This window comes from Miniopterus natalensis, chromosome 9 (genome assembly GCF_054644295.1).
Source record: "Miniopterus natalensis isolate mMinNat1 chromosome 9, mMinNat1.hap1, whole genome shotgun sequence".
In the NCBI taxonomy this organism is placed as follows: Eukaryota; Metazoa; Chordata; class Mammalia; order Chiroptera; family Miniopteridae; genus Miniopterus; species Miniopterus natalensis.
In genome coordinates this window covers 60630159-60649257 of record NC_142089.1, presented here as the reverse complement: position 1 = coordinate 60649257, position 19099 = coordinate 60630159, and the positions used below count along the sequence as shown (strand labels likewise).

Genomic DNA, 19099 nt, shown 5'->3' with positions numbered 1-19099 from the left:
ATGTAGAACTCTGTGCCAAGAAGTTTCAAAGTGCTTGAGATCAAAGTGGTAAACAGGACTGAAAATGTTCCTGCCCTTGTGGAGCTTACAGTCTATCATGTACCTGGTCTATCAGACCATACATAATGGAATATCAGGTAGTAACAAATGCTCTGAAGACACACTAATTTGGACAAGGGGCTAGAGAGTGCTAAAGGGCTGATATTTAACACCCTGACTGCAGAAAGTCTCTCGGAAGAGTATGGAAGGGAACTTAAGGTATGATTTTCTCCTTCTATGGATCTCTAGGATATGATAGGTGTGCTGTGCTAAGAATTGAATATCCATTTAAAGTATAACTGTACATGCAATTCAGATAGGAGACTATAAAAGAAAAACATGGATGGATCCTTACTTATCAGCCCCTAGGATGTCCTTCAGAGAGAAGGAAAATAGCTGCCTCTTCACAGATGACGAAGCAACCAGATACTAATGTTCCTTGTGCTCCATCAAGATGGCCACGCTGGCAGTGAGGATGCAACGGGCTCCACAAGACATGTTTATAAAATGAACATTCATAGAACCCATTTAAATACAATACTGAAAAATATTTTCACTCACCTCTACCCCAATTCATGCACTTCTTGAGATGTTAAGGCTTTCTCTCAAAAAAAGAGCCCTCCAGCATCTGTCACTTAACAATAGTCATAAATTTAACATTACTGTTTTTCTGTTGATACTACTATAGCTATTGAAATACAAATATCAGAATTCTTATGAAACTTGCTCATTAATGCTGAGCCAAGCTAAAAAGCCTTTGACGTATCTTCAGTTTCTTCTCAACCCTAGTTTATTGTATAATAATTGCTCAGCTCTTAATGTGACTTCATTATGTGACCTCAGGTATCCTCTTTATGACACTGGACGTGTTAATTAACCAAGTAGATTCCAAATTATTGTAACATTTTCTATATTGGGACAAAAAGTTGTTGGCTCCTCTATAAGGAATGTAACTATTTGTTGAGATTTTTGTAGGTGTAAAATTCTCATTCTATTGTGTTATATTTTAAAATTCTTGTTTTTCCAAGTGATCATTCTTTTCTCAGAGTTAATCCCAAGTTATATGTTTGGGAAGATGGATAAATCTCTAAGACCCCAGAAACTACTATTTTAGGCCACATAAATGATACTGAAGTTAACTTATTAAACAAACCATATACACAACCATTCATTCTACTTAATACCAACTAACTAACCCAATTAATAGCTTATATGCTCTTTTGAACTGAAGCTTCATACATACAAATAGTAAAGCAGAATTTGGGACAATGACAATCAATCAATGAGGGTTTAGGAAAAGGTGGGAAATTAGTAAACCCAGTTGTTTACCCAACAAAAATTAACTCTGTAGATTCATGTCCATAAACTCCTGGACAACTGTATCTGGAAGGAATGAGAGGTTATGTAGTGCGCCCATCTTATTTTAAGTTGATAAAACCAGAGCCCAGGGAGGTTAATGAGCTTGCCTGAGGTGTCAGGACCAGTAAGTTGCAGATCAGGAACTAGCATTAGAGCCCACTCTCTGCTGTGTGTGGTTAGCACAGTGCAGGCCAAGTTCTTGTGTTTGGAGAGGGAGAAAAGGCTCATTAGGATTCTTTTTCTAGAATGTACTTAGCATCACTAAAAATCCATTCTGACTTAGAGTAGAGCCTTCCATCACTCAGCCCAAAAACATTTATTTTATGACACTTTCTATCTCTTATGATTTTACCTATATTGTGTTTAACAAAGTTGGATTACTGAGTCTCATCCTATAAAGCAGAAACAGTTAACCTGGTGTGCTGGAGACAAGCTGTGCAGGGAATGACTAAAGTATGTCACACGGTGCTGCTCTGCATGAAAGCTCAGTCCTGAGAAAGAAAGACTTCAGCATCTAAGAAAAATAAATCTTACTGTTATTATGAGAGAATTTTTTTTACTCCTATAATATTTATTTTTGTCCTTTATATTAAAGTCCCTGATACTTTATAGAAAAATCTGAAAATATATATTTGAATGAGTTGGTTCTAAATATCTAAGTATGTGATTCAGTCCATGTATTGTCATGTTTCATCTGCTCCCTGACTCATGGTATAACCTTTAGCAGATGATTTTTCTATGCCTCAGTTTCTTCAATGACAAAGCAGAATTGGTAATAATAATTCTGTCTTCCTTTTACTGATATTTTGTTAGAATGTCTTAAAAGAAAGTGCTTTTAAAATTGTTCTACTTGTAGATCACTAGTAATGGCCCTTATTAATCATCTTCATTGTACAAGCATTAAGTAAATGGTACTGAAGAAATCATCTTGGCATTTAAAGTATGAAAATTAGGTTAACAAAAGAATGTGTTCCATCAGACTTTGCTGTTCTAATCAGGCAAAGTACATTATAACGCTTGATTTGAAATGTTTAAAAGTGAAAAACAAAAAACTACCTTCCCTGCTCTCTCCTGCTGGGTGGTTTCTTTCTATGGTAACTATACCTGAAGCAGGAAGAAGGCACAGGCACAGGGAGTCGGCTCTAAATGTAGTAGTAACCAGCGCTTATGAGGATGAAGTTACTGATCACCATCTTTAACACCTGATTGCATCATTTTTCTAAGATCAGGGACGTATTTTCCTGAATTTGACTACATTTTCTAACTAAAACCCATTATGGCCAAGGGCAAACATTTACAAGATATTCTGATGGGTTCACTTTTTGGCTCTGGAGCAAGAAAATGCCAAAATCCCTGGCTTCAACTGATTTTAGCCCATGAGTCTATCCAACCAAACTAAGTGGACACACAGGGGCACTTGCCAGAAATTTAGATTAATTTTTTTCCTGGTAGATATACATGACTACTTGGTTTCTTGATAACTAATTAGAAACATTTAATATATCTTCTGTTAGCTTGAATTATAGCATAAGCTCTTAGAAAATCTGGTTCAACTGGGGAAATGCCCTTCTATATTGTTCCTTGCTTTGTCATTTTGAGGCTATGTCCGCCCAGGGAAAACCATCCAGAGGTTAATTGAAAAATCTAAACAATATTTCACATCTCCAGCTACATATTAATCTGCTTATATGGAGATCAGAAAACCAAACAACTGAGAATAACCGAGAATTCCTTTACTCACCAAAATTGCTATCCCTCCATAACCCTTCCCCCTTTTTGCCATGAATTAAGCAAATGCCTCTCTTTACGGGTAATGATTACGTCAACCAAGAAGAAAGCAGAGTCCCAAATAACCTATCCAGAATATAGTTTCATTTAATAATTCTCTGAATTCTTATTCATAATAGACACTTTATGGAAAATAACTAAAGGCTCGTTCTACTCTCTACATTACACTTTAGCATCCCACATAGACAGATGTAACCACAAATAATTACTGAACTACCTGATGTTAGAGTTTGTGAGGTGTAAACTATTGTCTAAGTCATTTGTGATTAATTAAGCATGATGCGTAGGTTGCTGAACAGCTTTTTTAATAAAGCTTCTGTATAACTTGACAGTTAAAATGTTAGAGCAAGATGCATTAGACCCAAAGGCAGGATTTCAAACTGCAAAGAATAGTAACACCATGTAGTTTCCACAAGGGAACATGGTTAAGCATCTGAAAGGACAGCCCAACACAAGTTCCATCTGTAGAAAGTGAGTGCCTGCCTAATTCTTTACATGCAAAGACTATTGGATTCCAAGAGATTAAAGATTACAGTGGTACCTCGGTTTTCTAATGTCTCGTGGACGAACATTTTGGGTTACGAACGCCGTAGACCTGGAAGGAAATGCTTCGGTTTTCGAACACGCCTCTGAAGTCGAACATGCCCCCCACCTTCTGCTGAGGGCAAGATCCTGGGGCCCGGCTGTTAGCTGTTGATCCCTCGGTTTTCGAATGTTTCAGAACTCAAACTGTCTTCCGGAGCAGATTACATTAAAAAACCGAGGTACCATTGTACTTGTCAAGACAATGAAAATGCCAGCTTCTTTGTTGCCATTTCTTATGTGCTTCTTGCATAAATTTTTGCGTAATTTAAGTGAGCTCTGCTGTTGAGTCTGGTTTTACTTATGGAGAACCAGTTCTAATCATTGTGTATTTAGGGAAAGTTTGTATTAAGCTTACAAGAAAGGCAGGTCTTGAAAAGTGTCCCTTCTCTTAAGGAAAGAGCATTGTACAAGTAAGCTGACATTACTCAGCCTGGTTCTCATCTTTAACATGCCCCTGATCCTAAGGCCTGGGCCCCGGGCTGATGCACATGCATGTTGTCGTTGCAGCTGAGAAGGATGAGTTCTTGCAGCAACATCTGTGGGTCCAGGCAGACTCAGGCTGCTGCCGAGGGTGGGTACCAGCGCTACGGAGTCCGGTCTTACCTGCACCAGTTTTATGAGGACTGCACCACCTCGATCTGGGAGTATGAGGATGATTTCCAGATCCAGAGATCACCTAACAGGTGGAGCTCAGTATTCTGGAAGGTAAGTCAAGAGCGTGTGGTTAACTTTGGAAATGGAACAGTTATTGGCTATGGTAAGTACCCTGGCTGCAGAGAACTGTGAGGTTAGGAGTTCTGTGTGCATCCCTGCTGGTGATATCAAATGCAGCAAGGAGAATATAAACCTTGAGCTGAAGAAAGCCTCTAAACGGCATTATTGTTCGTTTTCTGGTTAAACATAGATGCAATTGCCCTCAATTATTATTATTTTTGCTACTGTTATTAATGTGCTACAAAATTCACAAACTGTGAAGCCATCTGTAGGCAAAATACTATATGCTCCCAGCATCCCTTACAATTTTGGTAACTATAACATTCGACAAATTATAACAATTATTTATAAGAAATAACTGGGTATTTAGAGAAGGTTAATGTTGAGACATAATAAAGCGGTCAGTGTTCCAACACTAGCTCTACCAGACATGTGATCACATGGCTCTCTAAGTATCAGTTTCCTCAAATGAAAGAGCTTCATTAGACAGTGTGTTCAGTTATTTAACATATAATTAGTGAGCACCTATTCTGTGCCAAAAAGTTGCCAAATGCTAGGTTTTAAAGTGGTGAACAGGAGAGGAAAAAGCCCTCGCCCTCATGGAACTTACCATCTATCATGGTAAACAGACCATAAAGAAATAAAGCACATAATAGAATGTCAGGTAGTGACAAGTGCAATGAAGAGCAATGAGTCAGGGTAAGAAGACAGGAGTGATGGGGGACTGGTATTTAGGTATGCTGATCATAGAAAAGTTTTCAGAGGAGATATTTGAGCAACTATGAGGATGAGCTGAGCATGCAGACCATAAAAGTACCTAGCTGAAGGTCGTTGCAGGCTGGGAAAATAGCAAATCTGAAAGCTCTGAAATGGGAACAAGTTTGATGTGTTTGAAAAAAATAACAAGAGGTGCAATTTGATTGGAGTAGAATGAAGGGGGAAGAGGAAAGGCGATGAATTCAGAAAAATAACGGCACAGATGATATATGTAGAGCCTTATAGATGACCGTGAGGACTTTGGCTTTTACCTTGAAAGACATGAGAAGTTATGTGAGCATTTTATGCAGAAAAACGACATGGTCCAATTAATATTTTAACAGGATAATTCTGGCTACTGTACAGAAAATAGGCTATAGAAGGAAAAGGGTAGAAGCAGCTAGATTATTTAGGAGGCTATTAAAGTACCCCAGCAAGAGATAATGGTGGCTTAAATTAAGGTGATGTTAGTGGAGATGGTGACAAGTACTCAAATTTGGCATAAAGTTTGAAGGCTAAGCTATCAGAACATGCTGATGAATTAGATATGAGACAAAGTGGAGTCAAGCATGACTCCAGGGCTTGCAACCTGAGCTATTTAGTGAATGGTGTTATCATTCACTGGGATGGAGAACACAAGGAGAGCAGTAGGACGGGTGGGGAACAAAGAATTTGATTCTGGTTATGTTGTTATATTGGTGATGACTATCAGACATGCAAGTGGAAATCTCTAGTGGGAATTTAAATATACTGATGTGCAGCTCATGGATTGGGAGTCATGTAGTAGTATGTAGAATGTATGTATTTAAAGCACTAGTCTAGATGAGATCACCTAGGAAGACGGTAGGGACATAGAAGAGAAGGGTCATGGGGACATTCCAACATTTAGAAATCAAGAAAAGGCTGAGGATTCAGGAAGGGATGCTGAGAAAATGCAGCCTTGGATGGTGTCTCTGGTCCCCTCCAGCTCTAACATTCTGTGCCTCAGGGGTTTCTAATCATCTAGACTTTCTGCAAAAAAAATCTCAAAATTTTTGACATTGACATAAACTTGTGATTTATTGGCAATAGTGTAACAAGAAACAATGCAGCATCAGGATTATGAACATGGACTCTGTTCTCAGACTGCATGAGTCAAATCTCAGCTCTTCCATTGACTAGCTCTGCAATTTTGAGCAAGTAATAGACCTTAATGGAACTCTTATAGTGTTACTTATAGTACTAACCACATAAAGTTGTGAGAATTAATAAGATAATATTTACAAAGTGCTTAGAACAATGTCTGGTATGCACTCAATAAGCATTCAATATAGTAGTTACTATTACCAGATGCTGTATGGAACATTAAGTCCTGAAATGGAAATAAAACTGGAAATCTAGTTAATAAACAAAGTATTGGATAACATAGTTGTTAACATAGATTACCCATGACCCGTGTTAATTCAAAATCTCACCAGTGTCACGTGCTCTGTATTAGAATTGGTCAAGCTATTGTCCTTGCCTGTCACCTCCGATGATTCCTTACTGGCCTGGACCAATGAAATAAATAGCCAAGCTTGGCACATATTGTATTTATCCACATAAGTGGGAGGTTGCTTCAGTATGTGTCAAAAAACAAATATTTGCCTCCCAGATCTGTTGTGCCAAGAGCCTAAAATGCCACTGCAGTACAGAATATTGTCAGCATTTGTCTGGATCCAAAGCGCTGGTGATTGTGATTTGTGATGCTATAAATTCATCAAATAATATAAAAGTATGGATTTAAAATAAAGAACTCACAGCAAATTACCAACCACAGAATTCAGATTTCAATGTTTTCTCCCTTTTGTTTTATCCAAACAAGATCCAAAAGTATTTGCTCCTGTTGTGCTAGGCCTACAGCAGAGAAGAAAAACAGGCAAAATCCATGACCTCATAGAGATTATATTCCAGCAAAATCAAAATCTTAGACTCCTATTCCAATCATTAACACCAGACTGGGCAATCAGAACTCCAAAGTCAGCCTGAACAACCTAAGCATCACTGTCTTAGAGACCCCACCTCTACCAAGGAAATAAACCAACCCCTTGTGGCTTTCCTCCTCGGGAATTTAACTGACTTCACTCCAGTAGGTTTATGAAGTGGTCTCTACCAAATACAGAGAAAGGCACTGATTATGCACATGTTTCTAACATGATTCTTTTTTTAAAATATATTTTTATTGATTTCAGAGAGAGGAAGGGAGAGGGAGAGAGAAACATCAGCGATGAGAGAGAATCATTGATCGGCTGCCTCCTGCAACCCCCCCACTGGGGATCGAGAGAATCATTGATCGGCTGCCTCCTGCAACCCCCCCACTGGGGATCAAGCCTGCAATCCGTGCATGTGCCCTGACCAGGAATCGAATCCTGACCCCCAGGTCCATAGGCCGACCCTCAAGCACTGAGCCATGCAGGCCGGGCTGATTCCTTTTTATATATATTTTTTCTTTCATTTCAAATTGCATCTGGAGGTGGTTCAAGCTGTGAGCTATCCCTTCCCCCTCTTCCACAACAGGGTTGCCGTGGTCATGTTGGTATCTCCCTGGGGACTCTGCCCTCACGCCAGCTCCCTAGCAGTGGGAAGCATGAAGGGGGTTAATGAGAATGGAGATTGGAATCAAATGGGCCTGAGACATAATCTTTGCTCTGTGACATGGATCTACATAACATCTGTCTTACAGTGCTATTCCTTCTACAAATGTTTACGTGTCCACTGTGCACAAGAATATGTGGTAGACTCTGGGATTCGATTCTGAATCAGATTCTATTCTTCACCTGTGAGTAAGATACAGCCTTTACTCCAAGGAGTTTACAAGTAGAAAAGGCGGACATGTACACGGATTGTTACAATCCTATGTGATAAACACTCCCCTAAAAGTAGTCAAAGTAGTTACTGGAAGCAAAGGGAGAGGAGAATCGGATGCAGTCTGAGGAAGAAATAGCTCCACAGAAGAGGTCCCCTGTGAGTAAGCGGAGACAGGACACCCGGTAGAAAGAAAGCATCACAAAAACTGAGTCGTGAGAGAAGATGGCATGTTCAGGAGACTGCGAATAGTTCAGCATTGCTGGGGTAGAAGTTCAGAAGTTGGAGGGAAGGGGTCAGGAGATGAACGTTGGACTGCATACAAGGGCCAGATCACAGATGACTTTGGAAATCTGTGAAACAGAATTTTCTCTAGAACCTTCCCTTTTTTGAGTACAGTGAGGAGGCAATATAATAATCAGTTTAAGCTTTCTTGGGGAGCTTGTCTCACATACAGGTGTAAACACAAACACACACACTCAAGTATTACACACATTCTCTGTGCCTTGGGTTCTAGATTACCACATGGCTGCCTCAGCCACCACTAATGTATCCTGCCTGCAACCGCTGCCACATGCAAAAATCTATGTGACGTGGTCCCACTCACCCCTGCCACCCTGTACTGCTGCCAAGACAGAATGTTTCTTATCCTTGCACTAGACTTCACTAAGGCTGTTGCCACTTGTTGTGCAGCAAACAGCGTCAGGATGGCAGGTGTGAACTGATGAGAGCAGTCCTCTCACTCCCAATCACACCTTCCTCACCTCAGAGTTACCCTCCTTCTTACCGTCTTCTCCTCCATTGATATGCAAAACCACTCAAAGGGTGTCCAACAGCCATGTGCACGTACAAGGCAAGCGCCCCCCCGATAGCCTTGCTAAAAGTGAAAGTGACCCTGGTCCCTCTCTTTTCTCTCAAGACAATCCTATCTGTCCGCATGTCTCCAGGTTCCCCCCTAAGCTAAGTCAGAGTTTAAACTTACATCTTAGATTTCAAAGTTTTGCTAGATATTAAGGAGATGGTTTCATACTAGAAATGAGAGGAGCTATGGAAGCCTCTTAGAGAGAATCCATGTGGTGTTCGTTGTGCTTTTTAATGTTTTCTCAGGTGGCACTTGGAGAATGTATAAAGAAAGGTAAGACTGGCAATGAAGACCGTAAAAACGCTATTGTGATGGTCAGAGCGAGGTATAATAGTGGTCTGTGCCGTTAGAGTAGCCATGGTGACAGAGAGGAGAGACAAGATTCGAGAAAGCTTTATGGCGTAGAATCAATAAGACTTAATGAGCTATTGACTATGAATGTGAGGCAAGAGTCAGGGAATGGGTGGCTAGCAGGAACACAGAAAGGAAAAATGGAAGGGAAGGAAGGAAGCAAAGGGTACCAGTTAGAATATTTGTGTTTGATGAGCCTTTGGGACATCCTGTCGTCTTCTCCACCCAGTGCTCCCAGTAACTACTATGACTACTTTTAGGGGAGTGTTACAATCACATTGGATTGTAGCAAGCCTCCATTTGTCAGAAATAAGAGGCTAGAGCCCAGGAGAATTATTTAGGCTGGAGTTGGAGATTTGGAAGTCATTGGTATAGAGATGGTAGTTGAAATGCCAGCCACAGATTAAAGCGTAGAGAGAGCACATTGGACAAAAGGTATGAGTCAAGGATGGAACCCTGGAGAACACCAACGATCAAGAACAATACGTGGAGAAGCAGGGTGTGAGTGGGCTGTTAAAGGGGTAGATGCAGAGAGAGAAGAGAGTTGTATCAGGGATAACAGTGGTGAGGGTTTTAAGAAAGCATGATTGTTTAACACCAATGGCTGAGGAACACTCAAACGAGATAAGACAAGAAAAATCACGTGGGATTTGAAAAGTAGGAGGTCATTGGTGACCTCGGAGAGAGCAATTTCAGTGGAATCCTAGAGGACCAAACTTGGCTGTTAAAAGTAAAAGGACTTCAGGCAGTATCTCATGAGGAACACAGGGACCTAGAATAGATACTGAAGATTGAAGCGACTGAATGGGTTCACGTGTGAGAGGGACAGAGCCTCTGTAAAGTAGAAGATCTAATGCAGGCTAATAGGTACCACTACCCAGGTGAAGGGGGGCTGTGAACACTGTAGGAGGTAAGGCATGTGAAAGGACCTAGATCAGAGCCTGGCATCGGCTTTTGACTTTGTAAGGCTCAATGTCCCTACAGGCAGGTCAGGCAAGAAGGTCGGGACATAAGCAAGAATCTGTCATCACTGCTGGCAAGTAACACCACCCATAGCTCAGATCCTGCTAAGGAGAGGTCAGCAGCAGCCCTCGGGGCTAATGAAGAAGAAAAGCAAGTCTTCACTCTCTATGTGCTTCCCCCGAATTACCTCTAACCCAGATGGCTCCGTTCACATTTAGCTCCATCCAGCATCTTCCCCCACACGCTGCTCTTCCCTGCCACACCAGGTCTTGCTTCCAACAGTCATGACGGCCTCCTCTCTGCCAGAACAGCTGCGTTGCTGCTGCTGCCAATTCTGCTCATTGGAGTAAACTGCATTTTCAGAACTCATCAGCTCAGAGATACAATGAAGGAGATGTTGGTCAAAATAACAGCATTCTCTGGCTTGTCGCCCCCAGCAGCAGAATTTCTGGAATCCAAGTTCTCTTCCCTATCCAGTCCTCTTTTCCAACAGCAGGGACTGGGTTTTCACACATGCTCCCCACAGCCAAGGGAGTCATCAGAAATTACAGCTCAAAAGCTGTCCTTGATACTGTCTTTAAGCTTTGTCCCAGTCTGGGGAGGTCTTTCTTTCTCACTAACCATCCCACAGCCCCAGGCTGCTCTGCTCTGGTATGCCTGGGGGAGGCGCCTTGCCAAGCAGCATTTCAACTTGCCTGCCTTGCTCTCTTTGACCCTCAGAAGATCTCTGTGTTGCATTTTTAAAACTATATTTAATAGAACTCTTATCCTCTTAGATCTAGGACCACTTCAGCTTAGATCTGTGTCCAGAGACAATTGTTAAGATACCGTATAGCATCTCTCCCCAAGTATTTTATCCTTTCCAGCATTCCCACATGGTATCAGAATTAAGCTGATGTATGCCAGCATCCCTCCTCACCTCTATTATATGCGGAGGGAAGTTAAGATGCAGGGAAGTTTGATCCCATCATTGATCCTTCATGCCTTCCATCCCAAGCTCTCCCTGATACGTTTTAACAGATTAGAGTCCCTCTCTGGACACATTTCTTGAAGATTCCCATTAGACTTACATTGATGACACCTTCAGAATCTTTGGAGTTAGCTATTCATTATATCATGGCCCCCGCCACAGACGGCAGGCATCCCTCAGATACAGGGATATAGCAAGGCAAAGGGAGAAGGCTCAGGGAGGCCAGCCACTTTCCAGTCCTTGAAGTGAGCAGAAGTTCTGCCATCTGCAAGTCATGGTTTGCCTTTTAGCTTTTGAGTGATACTCCAAGAGAAAATTTTAATCTATAAAGCACTGCTCAGTTGAGGAGCAGACTGCTCTGAGAATCAATCACCTGGCCCCATATTCAGCAATCTGGTGGCTTAGGTTATTCAGTCAGGAATATTTATTGAGTATAGGCTGGAATCAGAGCTGTGGGGAAACAAGACAAATAAGAAATGGAGAGCATTGGCCTCAGTTGTTCTAAAGAACGTCAGAAGCTGAGATGGATACATGTTTTTGCCCTCAGTTTTTGGAAATTAGTGCCAGTTCTTGTTGAGGGAGGTAATTTAGTGACATAGGAAGCAAGTCACCATGGATATTTAAGTTAATTTAGTTTGTGCATTCAGAATTTTCCAATGTGAGTCATTTTTTAAAAGTTATTTTTAAATAGTGGTTAGTCTTTGAAGGTGAATTTATTCACCACCATTTTTAGAAAAATGTAGAAAGCCATTTGAAATGTTATATTTTACAACCGAATTTTTTCTGCACTACTTATATCTTACAGAGAATAGTTTTAATTTTTTTCAGAAGAGATTATATTAACTTTTTTGTTCGTCAGTTTCCTCACATCATTATGTATTAGAATTTTGTCCATCTATGGTAACAAAAACCCTGTTGCAATAAAAAAATAATAGCAAGTAATATACAGAGTAGTAACTGGTGAAGCATCATGGGAGAATAAAAGAGGTAGGGGGCTTAGAAGACCTTGGATTAAGTGCAGTCAAGCCATCTGCTAACTATAGGACCTTGAACTATACACCACAGTTTCTTACAGGTGAAATAGGGTAAATATATCTACCTCTAGATAGAGGCAGATATAGGGATAAACACATCTAGCACTATGCCTAAGTCATAATAGATGCTGTCAACAAAATGTCACTGGCACTAATCCAATTCCACGAAGAGTACCCAATCTCAGGTGTGGTAAAAGGAGAAACTTGACTCAGGTAAAACAATTTATAAAACGGGAGAAACTCAGACTCCGGGAGAAACTGAAAGTCATCTTCTCAAAGACAATGGGAAGACTGGCTATATACAAAAAACTTCCCCCCTGATTCCTGATTGGTCCACTTTTATGTAAAATGAGGAATCCAAATTTGTGAGGTTTGATTGGCCCAAATAGCACTGTCCCAATTGGCTGGAATTGCTTATTCTGATTGATCATTATGGAGCTGCTCTGATTGGTCAGTAAATATGCAAATGAGGCTATAGCTGTGCAACTCTGAGTAGACAGGCAGGTCTCAGCCTATTGGTTGAAATATGATGCCGGGAAGTCCTTTGTAAGGGCCAGCTCAGGCTGTGCAGGAGCACAGTGCAGGTGGCTCACAGTTCAACCTGAGGCTTTCTCCTGAATCTTAGCATGCATGAGAGGCCTTTGCCAGCAGTGGCTGTTAGACTCTGATTATGAATTTGAGCCCAATTAACTATGAGGAGTTCTTGGCAGATATATTTCTCCTGGAGGTTCACAATGCTCAATAATACTAATTCGCCTCTCCCCCTTTCTTAAGGTAATGGATTTGCAAATATGTTTTCCTTCTATTATCTAAACCTTCCCTATTAGTGTCTTACCATAGAACTTAATCAATCAATAAATAACTTAAATAAACATACTTTAAATGTTCAAGATTAAATGGTTATGCATTTAGTTATTTTTCCAACCTTGTTATTCTAGCTGAAAGCAATTAGAAACCAGAGGAAATGAAAAATGTGTTTAAAAAATAAATAACTATATCAGCTGTTCTTTATTCTAAGTATTGAGCAATTGTAATGTGCTTGCCAAAGTAGCATAATTTTACAAGAGGTGCATTTCCAAATAATAACAGCTACTTATTACAATGCATTGCTTAGCCAGGCAAAAGACTAAATCTTTCCTGCATGGTCTCATTTAGTCCTTACAACAACTCTATGAGGTGGATACTATTATCATTTATCTTTTTATAGGTGGGGAAATTAACAAAAGCATTTAGGTAACTTTCCTTATATGATTCAGTGCTAGTCGGCAGTGCTAGAATCCAAGCCTGTGTCTGTTAATTCCAAACCTCTAGGTTTAAACCACCAAATGGCATGTTACTTTCCATCTTTAGCATGTTACGTTTTATTAGAGCTTGAGCCTATGCAGTGAAATTTCCATCTGCTACTCCTAACACTTCTCAGCATCTGCATAAGCCCAACCAAATAGCTCCATGTTAGAGAAAGAGCACTGGCCTGGGGTCAGATCTGAGGCTTCTTGGCCCTGCCTCTGCCACTTGCTAGCTGTTCATCCTGGGCCAGAGACTTGCCCTCTGCAAGGTTACATTTCCTCAGCTGTGAACTGTCAAGTATGGTTCCTTCCCCACTTACCTGGGGAAGGGTTGAGTAGTTAGTTATACAGACTGTCACTGTCTTCCAGACAAAATCACCAGGACATACCTATATATTGAATGAATTCAGTTTATCACAGTGAGATGACACCATAAGGGCTCCTGGGGTGTTTCAGTAAGGGTGTGTGAGGAAGGACATATAGGATGTGGGCTTTGGCTGGGTGATTTGGGGGAGGATCTAAGGGAATAGGAGAGTTCACCCTGGGGCAATCCTATGATTGAATTTCTTAAGGAATCTTATCTATAGGGAGGGCAACCCAGAGCGAGACTAAAGCTGTAATTGGTAAAGCAGCAGCAGTCATTCATATTGGCAGAGGGGAGAGAATGGTGTTGGGTACTTGACCTTGTTTTTGTCTATGCTTAGCGAAAACTGTGAAGTTTCATGGGGCAAAATGCGCTTGTCTGATGATCGACGGTGTCAACAGGAGAACGACAGCCTTGCTGTAGGCTCCAGGCAGCTTCCAACAGCATCAAGGCCTCATGGATAGTCAGGCCAGCTCCTGGGTATCAGGGCTGCTTTCTGTTCCTCGAGACTGGATGAGACAATGTTAGCAAAGGGGGGCTTTGTCATCTGCAAAGCCTTGTACACACTGAAAGCTCAAAGGAAATATCAAGACAGTTTCTGGTTGGCATTAAAATCAGAAAGGTGTTCTTTTCATCACCTTCTTTAACCAGAAAATGGTGTAGGCTGCTTAGATGTATTTGGGGTTGACTGGGGAAATTCACTCCACCCCCCAAAACAAGCCTCATCCTGGAGGGCTCAAGGAGAGCTGAGGCACTGGGCTTATCGGTCTCACTTCATTGTGTCTTTCTCTAGGTCGGACTCATCTCCGGTACAGTCTTTGTGGTTCTCGGACTGACTGTTCTGGCTGTGGGCTTTCTTGTGCCCCCCAAAATCGAAGCCTTTGGCGAAGCGGATTTTGTGGTGGTTGACACACACGCCGTCCAGTTTAATGGAGCCCTTGACATGTGCAAGCTGGCGGGAGCCGTGCTCTTCTGCATCGGGGGCACGTCCATGGCAGGCTGCCTGCTGATGTCAGTGTTTGCCAAAAGCTACTCCAAAGAAGAAAAATTCCTGCAGCAAAAGTTTAAAGAGCGAATCGCAGACATCAAGACCCATGCCCAGCCCATTACAAAAGCTCCAGGCCCCGGGGAAACAAAGATACCAGTCACTTTGTCCAGGGTTCAAAATGTCCAGCCGGTGTTGGCAACCTGAACCATTTCCCCCACCCTCTCCTCTCTAATTTACGCAAATGGTTACAGTGGAGCAGGCCAGCTTTCGAGGTGACCAGGACATGGGCGTTGATTTGCTCCACGGCTGTGCTCGGCTGTGGGCAACCTAGGGCATGGGTTCACACTCACTTAGCTCAGTGGCTCTGGTGAGGGTGGATGCCTTGTGTCACCCTGGGCACAGGCACCCAGCTGCTTAGAGGGTGCCTCTGTGTGTCCACCAGGAGCCCCCTGAAACTCCCCTCTCATTGATTGTGGCTTTGTGTCATTTTCCGTGTTATTGGAAAGCCCTGACCAGTTCAGACCAGCCTACCAATTGCTACCGTGGCCCGTTTTATTTTCTAATATTGGATTTTCTAATCTTTCCTGTGTGGTGCTGCCTTCCATCCCTGTCTCACTATGTGTAAGATATTGTCACGTGTTCTTAGAAAAATCGAGTTCCCTGATTTTGACCCAAACATTATTAGTCTTTTAACTGTACCTTAACATGAGGCTCTTGAGATTGGATACATTTATTAGAGTTCTTCACAGATCCTTTTTGTTTGGTTTGGGTCACCTAAGCTAAAATTGCCGATTCTAGAATCTGGGGGAAGGAAGAGCGTCTGTTTATGCAAAGTCCAAAAGCACTTAATTAGAAGCCAAGAAATTTGAGCTCCTCCTACTAAATAGCTGTGTGACTTGGGGAGATCCTTTAACTTCCCAGGCCTCAGTTTCCCCATCTATATAATGGGGGTCCTGGGCTGAGATGTCTGAGATTCCTTTTTTGCCAGGTGTCATCGGGTCCTGTTTACGATGTCCTGTGGCTCTCCTGGCAGCGAGGTGAGGCTCTTTGAGACTGGGACTCCAGGAAAGCCTCCAAGTCAGCGGCCTCCATCCAGCGGCCCTTAAATATCCAACCCCAGCAGTTTATAGGAGGCGGCCATATTTTTATAAAGACAGAAGTAAGCCATCCTCAAATAAGAAACCACTGAGTAGGTATTAACCTTGAAAGGGGTTTTCTTTCTCTAATAAGACGTGTTATTCTCCGGCCAAGATATTCGTCTCATCCCTTTGCACTTTGATTTAATCTGTGGGTTTAAATGGACTGAGGGGAATGGAGGATGTGACCTTGGTATTTGTTCTCTCAGAATTGGTGCCCCTTCGTGTTCTTTCCCCCCTTTCCTTCCTTCACTGGATAAATAAAATGTGAGCCAGCAGAACCTGAATCGCATTGTCATTCCTTCGGTGCGGCTAGTTTGTCTCCAACATGTGACTTGCCATTCTGGGCTGAACGAGCTCTGATGTTCCCTGGCTAAATGGACGAATAAATGAGGCAATTAGTGCTCTTTTGTGCACACTGTTTATTTTGCCTAGTGTAGCATAAAACACAGGCAAATCAGCCCCTCAACAAGGATCATTGGCCAGATTTGGGAGAAATCGTTCCAGTTTCCTCCGGTTCTCTACCTTGCTGTAGAAAGACATTTAAATGTTATTCTTTGAAGCCTTCTACAGGCCCCCGAGCATCTGTTCAAGGCAATAGCACGTGAAGCCTCCCATACTTGCTTCTGCGTTGTGTACCAACGAATCTCTGAGGATAAGACTTGACTTTTTAAAAAATTTTCTTTACTGATATTAGAGAGGGGGAGAGAGACAGATACTGATTTGTTGTTCCACTTGTTGATGCACTCATTGGTTGATTCTTGTTTTTGGCTGACCGGGGATTGAACCTGCAAACTTGGCATATTGGGAAGATGCTATAACCAACTGGGCTACCCTGCCAGGGCGAAACTTGACTTCTAAAAGCCTCCAAAATGAGAAACAATAGCTGAAGTCATGGGACCTTTTAGGTACAGTCATGATAGCATCCACTAAAAAGCAACTGTTTCTCAAAGGCCTAAAAGAAACCAAGACGGATAAAATAGGAGCTGGCTCTGAAAGAGTAATTCAGCCTATCCTGCCTTTCCTATCCTTGCCCAGGCTTTGGGGGCGTGGGGGCTCGTCAGGAGGAGGGATTGATGGATCTTGTAGGAAAGCAGAAGTGGAATGGTATAGGAAATACACCTTGATCTTTAAAAAATGTATAGGGCATATGTAATGATGCCATGGAGCAGCAGACCAAAGACTTTTTAAAGTGATTTTCAGGCATGGTTGGGGAGACATCAGTGGTATGACAAACCGGATGGTCTTAGAGCCTTGGCCTCAGCCTGTTGCTTGCACTGAGCCAAGACTTCTTGTCAGTACTGAAACTTCTGAAGCAAAGTGAAAATGCATAGCTATCAATGGGGGTGGAGGTGGGGGAGAAGGTACTGAAACTGAGAAGTCAGTTCTGGCCTGGAGATCATGTAAGACGAGGCACATGGCGTTGGTAGACACCTTAGATGATGTGGCTAGTCATACTCAGCGACTTTCCCCCCTAAGTGTGCCTGCATTTTCTTGCCACTGTGCCTGTACTCACAAAGCTTATTTTCCCAGCAATAATATTTTCCCATCTGCCCATTTTCTGGATACCGAACTTCTCATTCAAGGCCACATCAAGAAATAATAGTAATAATAATGACCTAATATGTATTGAATGGAAGGCACCATTGAAGAATTTTATGGGTAGTAATTCATTTATTCCTCACTAAAACACTAGGAAGTCAGGACTTTTATCATATGCCTATTTTACAAAGAAGGAAACAGGCAAAGAGAGAACCTGTCCAAGGATAGGCAGTAAGTGATGGAGTCGGGATTTAAATCTGAGCAGACTGATTCCACAGGCTGCAGCTGCATTTTCAATGACTATACAGTTTTGCCTCTGGGATGTCACTTTCTCTTTGCATCTCTTTCTCTCCCCAGTCTCCCAGTTCAGACTTAATGTCTCCTTCTCAAGTGTCAGCATTCTGTACAAACACATTCTGTCGCACTTATCTCCCTTTATTATAGTGATTTGTTCACACATCTGTTTCTTCCATTAGAAGCTAGACTATTAGCTGCTTGCCTACAGGGAGCATGACTTAATGAGTGGTGAACCCTCAAGAGCAAATACATAAAAGCTGTGTGCTACTATCATATGGTCATTTAAAACAATTATTGCATTTTGTTACCTAGAGCCAGGCATTGTGCTGGCACTACCGAAAACAAAACAAAAAAGATGCTTCATGGGGAGACTAAAGATTTTTCATATTTAATGTGTACATGTGTGTGTCTGGACTAAGACTGAGAGTGTGGCTATGGGTACCTCAGAGCAAAGCTTCACCTCAATCTAACACTGAGGCCTGGGAGAGCCCAGCCTAATGGCTATCTTGCCATTACTCCATCTAAAAGTGAAATCCTCCAACCAATGAGTCTTGCTCACTGACAGAGCTCCCAGTCTTACTTCCCGTTCCTGGGGGACACTGAGGGGAGAGCTGGGCCTGCCTAGTTAAGAGCAGAGTCGCCCGTCTCCAGCAGTCCTGAATCAACAGCGAGATCTTCCATTCCTAAAACAGGAACTTACAACCGGAATCATCAGACATCTGAGGAAAACCAGCATCTTGAAAGAAGATATACATAGAAAATAATGGACTCCATGGGAAATATAAGTATTTCAGAAATCACAGGACAACTTTAAAAACATCTAATCAGTCTTCAAGAAAAATTGTAGTAATAAGATAAAAATGGAATACTATGAAAAGAAACATCAAATAGTTTATAAACAACACATTCATAAGAAAATAAGTTGAAGGCATTTTCCCAAAAGCAAAATATCCTCCCCCATAAAAATAATAATATGAGACAAATAGTAAAAGACAGAGAGTCAATCAAAGAGAAAAAGATAAAACAAAAAAGTAGAGAAGAAATTATAAATAAAATAATAGAAGAAAATTTCTCAAGGCTGTAGAATACAGAAATCTTCATATTGGAAGGGCTTGCTAAATATTCAGCAGTGTGAATGGTTAAAAAAAGTCATATTTGACAATATACAGAGGATGTATTATAGAATGGTGCACTTGAAACTTATAATTTTATTAACCAATGTCACCCCAATAAATTTAATAA

The 19099-nt window shown here is 41.6% G+C and overlaps 1 protein-coding gene across 1 annotated transcript; it reads left to right on the top strand.

Moving 5' to 3' along the window:
* Window positions 1-4011: 4011 nt before the first annotated feature.
* NRSN1 (neurensin 1) lies at window positions 4012-15114 on the top strand. Its single transcript, XM_016209833.2, has 2 exons — window positions 4012-4476; window positions 14688-15114. The coding sequence occupies exons 1-2, from the start codon at window positions 4264-4266 to the stop codon at window positions 15084-15086; spliced, it is 612 nt and encodes a 203-aa protein (XP_016065319.2). The 5' UTR covers window positions 4012-4263; the 3' UTR covers window positions 15087-15114.
* Window positions 15115-19099: the final 3985 nt, after the last annotated feature.

Excerpts from the sequence above, each read along its gene's own strand:
- NRSN1 (XM_016209833.2), top strand. The coding sequence starts at position 4,264 with ATGTTGTCGTTGCAGCTGAGAAGGATGAGTTCTTGCAGCAACATCTGT. Across the intron at positions 4,477-14,687 it reads GGAGCTCAGTATTCTGGAAG|GTCGGACTCATCTCCGGTAC; the intron begins GTAAGTCAAGAG and ends GTCTTTCTCTAG.